Here is a 10,947-nt window from a genome sequence, read left to right as displayed (position 1 = left end):
ACTTCGGTCCCTATAAAGTTCTGCGACGTCTCAGTGACATTAATTATGAGGTTGTTCCTGATACTGCACACTCTTCAAGGCGTCGAAGGTATGCTCCAGAAGTTGTGCACGTGGTACGCATGAAGCCTTATTTCGCCGAATGAACTCATGCGTTTCCAACGAGTACAAACCGCTTTGATTATAAAGCATCGGGACGATGCTTTCTTGAATGGGAGGCTAATGTCACGGCTAAAGGCCGGGCAAGAAGACAGAGGACGACGAAGCGATGAGCGTGGACAGCACCCACGATTCCTCTGAGAAAGAAGAAGTCGAAGTGGCTGCTCTTTTGTTCTGTTAATACAGACCTCGTTTTTCTGGTCGCACCGTCGTCCTGTACTCTGTTATTTTCACCTAGCGACAATATGATTATGAGAGGCGCCGTAGTGGAGGGATCCGGAAATTTTGACCACCTGGGGTTCTTTAACGTGCACCCGAATCTGAGCACACGGGCCTACAGCATGTTCGCCTCCACAGAAATTGCAAGCCGCCGCACCCGAGATTCGATCGTGCGGGTTGGCAGCCCGAATATACCCTATAGCGACTAGACCACCGCGGCGGGGCCTGCCTCGTACATCGGGTGTACAAATTTTAGTTTTTATTGTTTGTTAAAGTTCTTTCTTTTTTTAAGTTTCACGCATATATATCTGGTACGAGAAAAATCCACTTTCAGTCGATCGCCTGCCCTTGCCCATACTCTCTACCACGCAAAAAACACCGATCTTTCTTTTTTTCAAGCCGCGTTTTCTTGACCATCGCGCCCTTGGCATCGTCGAGCAGTCGCGGCTAATCCAAACAGCAAGAAGCGGAAGCCCTCGCACTTCCGTTTTCCGCCGCATACTGTTACCGGCATCGTGCGAGGAGGGGCACACCGCGTGCCAGAAAGGGGGCGGTGTTTCTGCCTCGGATGGCCCGTCACTCAGTTGATTTGTATATGTGTAAGCGGACGCTTGGTGTGGCACGGCGCGTTCCATGTCTCCGATGCCCCGTAGCCGGCCCATGGGCTCGTAGAGTCTCTCACTATCATTTGTGAGAAACTCTATGCATGGGCCCATTCGACCGTAAACCGTCGCAAGCCAAGGTCAATCGTCTTCCCCTGCGGTAGAACCTAAGAGTGCGTGCTACACCACCACGCATTGTGAGTTGGCGGTTTTTTGTTATTTTTCTTGTTGTGACCTAGGCAGCTTGTACCAAATCACTGAAACGAAAGGTGCATATGCACTTATATGAAATAGCGAGGTCGTTTTAGTTTTTATAGATTGTTTTATATTCCACAGTGAAGATTGTAACAGTTATGATCAACACTTTGGGTTTTCTTTACAATCGGCTGAATATACGGCATAAGGCGACAGCTGACACTTATCGAGCGCTTACACTTTGTGCTTACGTAACTATAAGTTTTGAACAATTTTTTTAACGATAGTACAGAAAACGTTGGGTGTGTTGCTCAAGTCGAGAGGAGTGCGCACGTGTACCCGCATTGTGCGATCATTTACTAGGGCCCCAGAGGTCATGGGTTCGACCCCGGCAGCGCGGTCGCATTTCAATGGAGGCAAAATGATATACAGGCCCGTGAGCAGCGCTATGTAGTGCACGTAAAAAAAGCCCAAAAAACAGGTGATTTCGGGTGGTGAACCACCTCGATATATTATCACTTGCTGGGGTCCTATAAGGTATATAAAATTGTTACAAATTTTACGTGTTATGTGTAATTACGCTTGATGAAATGTGAATGATTTATCTTGAACTTCCTGTTTTATTTTTGTAATCATTGCGCCTCTGGGACGCACTTGCCTCCTGCTGCGGTCCTTACAGACGTGATGAAAATCGAATAGTGGCGACTTGTTTTCTTCTAAATACAACAATGCATAGTCCCATCGAACAAAAGAAAATAAAGGGAAATCCAACTCTAAAAAAAAATGTGTTGGTCATACGGCCAATTACAATGAATATACAGTCGGCCACAAAATAATACGTAGCGCAGCAGATGGATGGATGCATGGACGGACGGACGGGTGGATTGATTGATTTTATAACGGGACGGTGACATGTGTACCACCAGGCTTGTCAAAAAAGGGTAACCTTTTTAAAAGCTTGCCTGAAGTGCTTAAGTTGCCTTCTTCGATAAAAAATATCTTACTGTATATAAAAAGGCAAACTCGCAGACCATTTGTCTGGTCTTTATGGCAAAATGTCATTGTTCTGGCCAATATTTAGTTTCGTTCTATCTCTCTAGTTTTTTTGCCACCAATACTCTAACCGTGTCTTACTTATTTCGCGCTGAGCTCAGCTTTCCATTGTTGTACCTAGAGTCCGAGGGTTCATGTAGGCCCGTGTGCGTGGGGGTTTACCTCCACATTCTATCAGAACACTATCTGTCGTTTCCTTACATCTTTCTCACATCATGTGCATTGTTCTTCTTCTTTACCAAATCTCGTGTTGCAGCTAAACGTTCTAAGGCAAACCGATCTCGCTTCAAACAGCAGGCCTATAGCGCTTCCTCGAGAGTCATCGTAAAATGCTCCCCTCCTTATTTCGTTTTTGCCCGTTGTGTTGTTACCCAGCTCTCTTCTTCATCGCTGCCATCCAGTAAATCCTCTCCGCCTCTTTGTCTTTTCGCTTAACGCTCCTTGTTGCGTGGCGTCTGTACTACCGCCTAGCGGTATACGCCGTCTGCTGTCGAGAGCATTGCAGTGGCAATCGCGCGGGCCGAAGCTATACGCTCTCGACAGCAGACGGCTCGCCACTATGCGGCGCTGATGGTAATTTTGGCATGAGCTCTCATGGTTCGTATAATTTTGGGGCCGACTGTACGTCGAACGGTGAAATGGTTATCTGTTCTTCCGATAACCACGATATGGTTCTGAGGAACGCCGTATATGGGCGTCCCTCATAGATCGTCGAAATTTCCCGAGTCTTCCAGTGTACTGAAGAACTGCGGAAAAACGTTTTACCACCTGGGGCTCTTTAACGTGCTGCTAAAATTAACTACGCGGGTTCATGGCGTTTTAACTCCATCGAAATGGTGCCGCCATGGCAGGGGATCGATCCCGCAAACTTCGGGCCAGCAGTCGAGCATGCACCGCAACCACGAGATCACTATGGCGGGTATGAAACAAAAAACGAAACGCAATCGTCATCGTGAGATGGACGAGAGCGCGTGAGAGAACCCCAGTTATTTGTCGGATAAACTTACCGCCAGCTTGCTAAATTGGCTGTTTTCATTGATTGCTGTTGATTCAAATATATTTCTTGTATTTCGGGAAAATGAGAACCGGTAATTTGTGACGAATTCCCGGATATGTTAGTCTGGTTTGCTACTCCCGGGGGCGGGTGATGACTGTCATATGTACAATGATCACATGCACACACACACATAGCACGTATACAATCATACGTATACAAATATGCACGAAAGAGCAATTCATAAAGTTTGCCTAAGTCGAGTAGATCGTGCAGCGCTATATACGAAAGATCGGCATGGTAATCGGAGAATTTTAGAAAAATCTATGGAGCAGATCTCAATAACACCCAGACGCTTTGCCATCATATTGGTCCTGTCAAAGAATGCAACTTTTTTTTTTAAATTTAGATTTTGTGTGCCCAGTGTGGTTTTCTTTTGCTCGCCATTTACCTGCCACATGTATTCAATCAATGCAATATCGCGTGGAGGTCCTCCTGACATGGTTTATACTTCGAGTTCTCCACCTCTAAAGCAAGTCACTTGTATTTTCATGTTCTTACAATAAACTTCAAACGCAGTAGCAGTGGGGACCGAAAAACACTTCTCACCCTTCGTTATATCTGCGGTTGTGTCCTTGTCTTCTGTTCTGCGCAATACCACCGCGTGACCGGGGCATCTCTTAGATTGAGACAAGGCAGGAAGCTTGAAAATTAGTGTCATACTTGCAACCTTTTAACGGTGCGCGAGTTGTAACGTTATCCTTCGGCCTACCGGAAAACGCGTTTGACTCGGAGGAAGCGTAGATATGTGGATGAAGCCGATAAGAGCGGCGTGTGAGGTCAGAACCCGAAAGCTGAGAAAGGCGCACGGAAACAACTCAGCAGCCTAGCTCGAAAAAAAAAAACAAAAAAAAAAAAACCGGAAACGCGAGGCTGCTGTCACTGAGAGAGTGAAAGTTGTGGATATCCGAAAAACGCTTTCTGCTACGCCTGAATGCCGTGCAGCGCTGCGGAAGCTCGGCGTGGTAATCGGAGACTTCTGCGGTACGCCCACTCGTGCTCTACACAGTGTCTTGGGCTCTCATCAAGTGTAGTCGTAACAGAACATGCAAACAGGATGTTCTTATCGACTTCGAAGGAAAGAGAAGAAGCTTGCTTGCTGTATGTTAACGATAAAATGAGGCTGCCGAAATTGTGCACATCCGTTTGGTTGCTCGTTATGCTCGAATTATGTGACTTCAAAACAGAAAAAAAAGCAAGTGAAACACAAAAAAGCCTTTCTTTGGCAAGCGAGTGTGAGTACCCCCATAATGCACGAGAACATCATGTCAGTAGGCTAGCGAAGCTTTAAAGGGACACTAAAGTTAAGTAACAATTTACGTCAGAGTGAAAGCTCAATGCATGAAAACATCTAAAACGACAATATTATCAACAACAGTGTGCCCTACTTACCGAGAAATTAAGGTAAATGCACAAGAACACGAGCACCGCAGTAGGAAATTTTCCAAATGATCCCGATGGCATCAGGCGGACCACCTTCAATTAATCACTTGTAGTCAATCTAGCTGCACTAGCCCCGCCGCGGTGATCTAGTGGCTAAGGTACTCGGCTGCTGACCCGCAGGGCGCGGGTTCGAATCCCGGCTGCGGCGGTTGCATTTCCGATGGAGGTGGAAATGTTGTAGGCCCGTGTGCTCAGATTTGGGTGCACGTTAAAGAACCCCAGGTGGTCTAAATTTCCGGAGCCCTCCACTACGGCGTCTCTCATAATCATATAGTGGTTTTGGGACGTTAAACCCTACCCTAAACCCTAAATCGTTAAACCCTAAATCAATCAAGCAATCAATCAATCAATCTAACTGCACTAAATAAAGAACCTTCCGTGAATCAAAAGACGCAATAAAATGCTGCTTGTTCGTTTCTGTTTGATTCATGGGAAAAAAGAAGCGCCGGGCATTGCTATGGGGAATGGCGCGAGTGGTTGAAAAATTCGATTTTCGCGTGGTTACACGAGACGGGTGGTGCCATCTAGCGGAGCACAGTTCAAACAAAAGCGTCTGCAATCTCGGGGCCAATGGAGGGAAATTGATCAACGGCCGTTGTTGCTACTGTGGCTCCCGCTGCTTACGGTCTGCTGCTACTAGCACAGTAAAGCCTGGCAACGTTGTGCATGGCAACAGTGACGCGAGTCGGTCCGGTTGGTCCGATTCTTGAGGCGGGTAATTGGAAGTGCGCTAACCCGATGCGGAGCACTAAAACGTGATATTATTTGAAAATAAACCCTTTCTTGGCGCAAAAGTAACACTACGAGGTTTGTGGACGGCCATTTCAACAATCAACTTCGACTTAATAGTTGACTTTAGTGTCCCTTTAAACACGTGGACCGGGCTCGCATTGTTAATGAATTATGCAGATTTTGACAGCTCCGGCGGTCATTATGTCAGTCGTGTTCTCTACAGTTCCTACCTTTTCGTTTGTTGCATTGGTGGCGGAAATCACGGCTCAATGGCAAGAACACATTGTATATACTGTACAAACACGTTGTCACTCATTTACATGCACGAGTAGGCAATGCCACGGCGGTTTACGGTAAGAACGATACTCGTAAGGCATTTTGCATCTTTACTTCCCTTATTTGTCACGGGATTCGTTGGCTACGTGTGTTTTGTTCACCATCATTGTCGTCACTGCCATTATCAGTACGCTTATTTCATTTATTTTTAACTGTTGAAAGAAATGTTGCGGAATCTACGCCAACTTCTACATGTTCACATCATCGACAGATGTAGTAATAATGGCTTATGTATGGTTTCAAAAGCGTAGCTATCTCCCAATAGTGTGGTGACGTTGTACGTGTTAGTTAAAGCCATTAACTGTATAGACGAGCACTACTATAAAAAATTAGTGGACCCTAAAGCTTCGCCTTTAAAAGTTGAACGCGACAGCGACATCCTGTTCGTAGTGCGTACTTCAAAAACTTTGTGCATGAAAACTTTCCGAATTCGCTATGCACCCACTACGTGGCTTTAAGTGTGCTTTTTGTAGGGGGGGGGGGTATCGGCTTTCAACCACGGAACCATTATGATAATCACATATTCTGACGCCCGTTGGCAATGAACGCTTGACCACGCATTATTACTGCAATATTTCATGTTGAACTGGGAAGCATATATACAGGACGCCTACGTTTGTGAAGCATGAAAGCTTCTTTCACGGCATTTCTAAGCACAGGAAGTTCTCTTAACTGTTTTCACAAGCAGAAGCGGGGCCGTGTGGTGGAACATCCGTTTGCCACGCAAACGACTCGGGTTTCATTCCCCCCTAGACCCCACACTCTGGTTTGGTCCCTATACTCTGCTCTAAAGTTTATCATTTATTTTATTTGCATCGTTCTCAATACGGTGGCGGGTCGTAATGTCCATCTTCTCGAGCACCGTTCCGAGATCACAGATGATTCTGAAAAGGGGAGAGATCTCCACTTACACCCCACACTCTAGACGCCCTAGCGGTGCCATTACTACGGAAACGGCGGGGCTGGTGTCCTTCACCATTCTTTCCTCCTGATCCTCATAGTCACTCCTCCTCACCCACACTTCTTTTCTTTCCCACCCCTTGCCGTACTGTATAGTATACGTAGACATACTCTCCCCTTTCTTTCATGCTTCATACTTTTCTCTTCATTTTTCTCGTTATCTCATTCACCCGTAGTAACACACTTATATGCTTCCCATGAGTGCTTCCTCTGCTACCGTGCTTGGATTGCCGCATGGGTACGACGCTTGTCTTCGGACCGTGGGCACTTCAGTTCGAGTCTCAGGTTCGAATACAGGTGTTACTTTTTACTCAGGTGCGCTTCTGATTCAAGAACATCCAGAGAATATTGGTTCGATGTCAGTCGTATAGCTAAAAGTGCGGGTCGGATGCATTTTTTTTTTCGGCATCGGTCGACGCACTCCTTTAACCAGGATTATCTTTTTAACACGAAAGTGTTTTATGACGAAGTCCACCACGGCTCCGTGATGTATTTCCGTCACGAATATGACGTTGTAAAATATTTTCACACTGATTGTGAAGGAAAAATCTAGAATGACAAGTTTTGCAGCGGACAGTTGAACCAGCGACCTCCCGCTCCTCAGCGTGGGACGCTAATCACTAAATTACAGAGCGAACCTTCTCCAACATGTTAACGGTGAGCCATTTGTATACACCATGTACCGCTGGTGGTCCTCAGAGCTCGGCAACTTCAGTGCGTTTTCGTCATCGGCAGTGAGATGGCACGACGGGCGCTCATTGAGCGCGCGTGCTCTGACGTCAAGTCGCGTCATCCCGCGCTTCGCTGTGCAAGCGCGCCTCCACGCGGCGTGGTCAAAGTGCGTTAGATGTTCTTTAGCGTGGTGGCTCACTCGCGTGCGCGCTTATCTCGGGATTCGGGCGCTCTCCACGTCTTGTGCTTCCACCGCAACCTAGCTTTGAAGTTACAGTAGTTAAAGAGAGAACGAACATCACTCATTCGTTCGCCGCCACGGCCGCATTCACAAAAGGAGCGCGCTGCTAACACACGAAGAAGTAAGAATTGTGACCGTTGTTCGCGCTCGTCCTGTGTATAAATGTGCGTTCATTTCGTGCAGTTTTCTTTCTGTTTCAGCATTGGGCTTTAAGTGTCGAGTGGGGACTGTTGTTTGTTCACGCTTGTCTTGTGTATGCTCATTTCGTGCGTGCTTTCCGCTTGAGGTGCGCGCTGCAAGTATCAAACTGCTTGCCGTTCTTCTCGTGACACTGCAATTAGTTACTGTAGCATTCATTCCTTTGCCCTTCTGACGAAAAAACGTATAATCAATGCTCAACTACCTCTGCGAAGACGCGTCTCACGTACTTTCGTGTTATACCAATTCCTAAAAAAAAGGATAAACCACGTTTTTTTTTGTCTAACTTTCAAAGTTTGTTTTCATGGTTATAGCTATTTTGTAACTACGTATACTATCTTAGCCGTGAAAGGCTTTTCCAATAATTTAGTGAAGCACGTTCACGCCCTATGATTTTTTCGCAGGAGGAGGTGGCGTTGTGATGAAGTCCCGGAACATGTGTGCGTCAGCACTGGCGCTGCTGCTGCTCTACCTGTGCGTTGTGCGTCAAGTGCGTGGACAGACCGGCACGCCGACGGGGAAGAACAGCTCCCAGGAATACACCTACTACAACCACGAAGAGATGACCGACTTTCTAAAGAAGGTCTCCACGGACTACCCGCACTTCACACGTCTCTACAGCGCTGGAAAGTCCTTGCAAAGTGCGTAATAACCTTTCAGTAACAACCTGATTAATGATAATAGGTTTGTAATCAGATCTTGTGCGTTGTAGTTTTAATAGTGCATGTGAAGGGTATGATTTGTTTACATTGCCGGGGCCACTCGCATGTGGTGAAAAGACTGCTATTCTTGGTTTAGAAATCCACAGCGAAAATTCTTTATAAATTACGCGACGTTGAACGATGTGCACTACATGTCCACCAAATGTGAAATCCCTGGCTGCTACATTTTTAACTGGTCTGTTGCCTTTTAACTGGCACCGCAAACATCAGGCATGTACAGGCTCGTGGGAGACCTCTACAGTCTTTTCCTGAAACTCCAGCCTCGTATCTGGTTCATGCGAGGCTAGATCTTGAACCTCGTTGCAGTTTGCAGATATAAGGTATCTCGTGGAGTCTTTTCTTTTTCTAGATTTACCTGTCGTTACAGTATCTGGTTGCTGTTTTTCTGTGGTTACACCTTCCTTACTTAACTTTCTGGCCTATGATATTGTCCTTGCCTGGTGATAATTGAAAATTTCTGCAAATATTTTCCACCAAAATAGATGGGAGACATCGGGCCGCTTTCTCAGTGCTACTGTTTACTGCGCTGCGTAGCTTATTAAGGTGGAAGCCTTGTGTGTCTCATGCAGACACGACCTTGAACGAAGCAGCGAGGTGAGCATATTCTTGAGCAGCGCGTTCATTTTGCCGCATTTTGTGTGCTAAAACGGTGTTCGCATGACGAAAGAATTGAAAAAAAAAATCCAAATGGAATCTGACCCAAGAATTGCCTGACCGCTACAGGTTCGCGCTCACTTCCTCTTCAACCGTCACATACATCAATAAAAATAAAGTAACAAAAAAGTGGAACAACTTTCGCACGATTTAAAGCGCTCGGTAAAACAGCCACACAGATGATTCGCCTTCCGGGTTGTCTTAGCCGAATACGCGAGAAACCCTGCGAGTGCTTTTTTTTATGTTGCTGTGAACTAACCAAAAACGTGTTATATATAAAAAAAGAATAAGTGATAGCTCGCTCGTTTAGCAGGTTATAAACTTATGACCGTCTCGTTTCATGATTCCAGGTCGTGACCTGTGGGTTCTGTTGGTGACGAAGAATCCGCAGGAGGAGACGCTGCTCAAGCCCAACGTCAAGTACGTTGCCAACATTCACGGCAACGAGGTGACTCCACTTGCGCACTCGCTTTCGTTAACGCTTTAGGGCAGCGGCCACCACGCTTCGCTGTTTCGTCATGCGCATGCTCACAGTTGCCTGCGGTCGTTACCCGTATGTACAGTATGGTCCACTGTTAAAGGGAACACTCGAATGCACACCATCAATATTCCTTGCCCTCTAAGAGCGAGTGGATTAAGAAACAATCTTCATGCAAGTCAATAGTCTGTCAAGAGGAGTCGGAACTTTTAACCACCAGTAGCCCTATGCATATCTAAGCCGCTATGATTCCGTCCGTAAGATGGCGAAATTTAAACATGCTGCTCCCGCAGGGGTTCCCTTTAACAGTGGACCCGTCTGTACACCTCTCGACGAGGGGGGGGGGGGGGTTGGTAGCCAACGCACGAGACGGCTATAAATTGGGCATTTCTCTCGCTGTTGCAATCATGAAGGGAGAAAGAAAAGAGCGTATACGGAGCGCGCATGGCGCCCAGAAACCAACTCCCTCTGAAACCGCTTACTCCTCGCGTTCAAGTCGCATTTCTCACTTTGCACTTGTTTTATTGCTCGTATTACTGCGAATGCTGTTATTAGATCACAAGGACCGTTTTTGGCACCGCCAACGCCGGGGTTTGTAACCACAATCACACAAAATAATAATAATAATAAAAAAACTGAAATGGAAAAATATCCAGGATGGAATGGGATTCGAACCTGGGCTGTTTATGTGGCAGCCTAGTGTTTTATCACAGCCATGTCGTTTTTTTTTAATTGCAGAGCTACGTCGGGTCCCGAATCTCCTTCGCTAAAAACCAAGCGGCATGTTGGGAAGAGACCATGCGTTAACCGTATATGTAATTTAGCGTGATAGAAGAGTAAGATAACGACCAAAAGTCACACTATGCGAATTGTGTAACTGCAGTCGTCAATTGATGTGAATTGCACAACCGAATGCTTCAAACCTATTGCAAAGGTATCAGCCATAATTGTTCATCTTCAATAGCAACAGATTCAATGAAGCGCACATAATGCTTTGCAAATGCGTAGCGCTTCTCCGCAGAATGGCGAATGATGGCGTGTAGTGGATGCTTCGCAACTTGACGAAAATTATGATTTAGGGTTGCGCAAAGTTCACGAAGCTGTAGAGGTGTTTTATGCCACATTGGGCCTTTGTGGCGCAGCTCAATCGAGCTCTTTGAATGCGTCGTAAATTGTGCTTCGGTCACCATGCACGATGACGTCGTGGAGATAGTGCCGACTTGTGCCATTTC

The 10,947-nt window shown here is 46.3% G+C and overlaps 1 protein-coding gene across 2 annotated transcripts in view; it reads left to right on the top strand.

Moving 5' to 3' along the window:
- The first annotated feature begins 975 nt into the window (after positions 1–975).
- The window catches only part of LOC119163862 (carboxypeptidase D), a 129,828-nt gene continuing 119,856 nt past the window's right edge, over positions 976–10,947 (top strand). Inside the window, exons 1-3 of one of the 2 annotated variants that reach the window (XM_075888915.1) lie at positions 976–1,174; positions 8,266–8,502; positions 9,588–9,685. In XM_075888915.1, the coding sequence (XP_075745030.1) occupies positions 8,283–8,502; positions 9,588–9,685 (318 nt within the window). In that variant the 5' untranslated portion in view covers positions 976–1,174; positions 8,266–8,282. Of the gene's footprint in view, positions 1,175–6,960; positions 7,036–8,265; positions 8,503–9,587; positions 9,686–10,947 lie in introns of those variants that run through there. The other variant, XM_075888916.1, reaches the window with a different exon arrangement.

This window comes from Rhipicephalus microplus, chromosome 3, assembly GCF_043290135.1.
Source record: "Rhipicephalus microplus isolate Deutch F79 chromosome 3, USDA_Rmic, whole genome shotgun sequence".
NCBI classification, from domain to species: Eukaryota; Metazoa; Arthropoda; class Arachnida; order Ixodida; family Ixodidae; genus Rhipicephalus; species Rhipicephalus microplus.
This window is presented reverse-complemented; position numbering and strand designations above follow the sequence as displayed.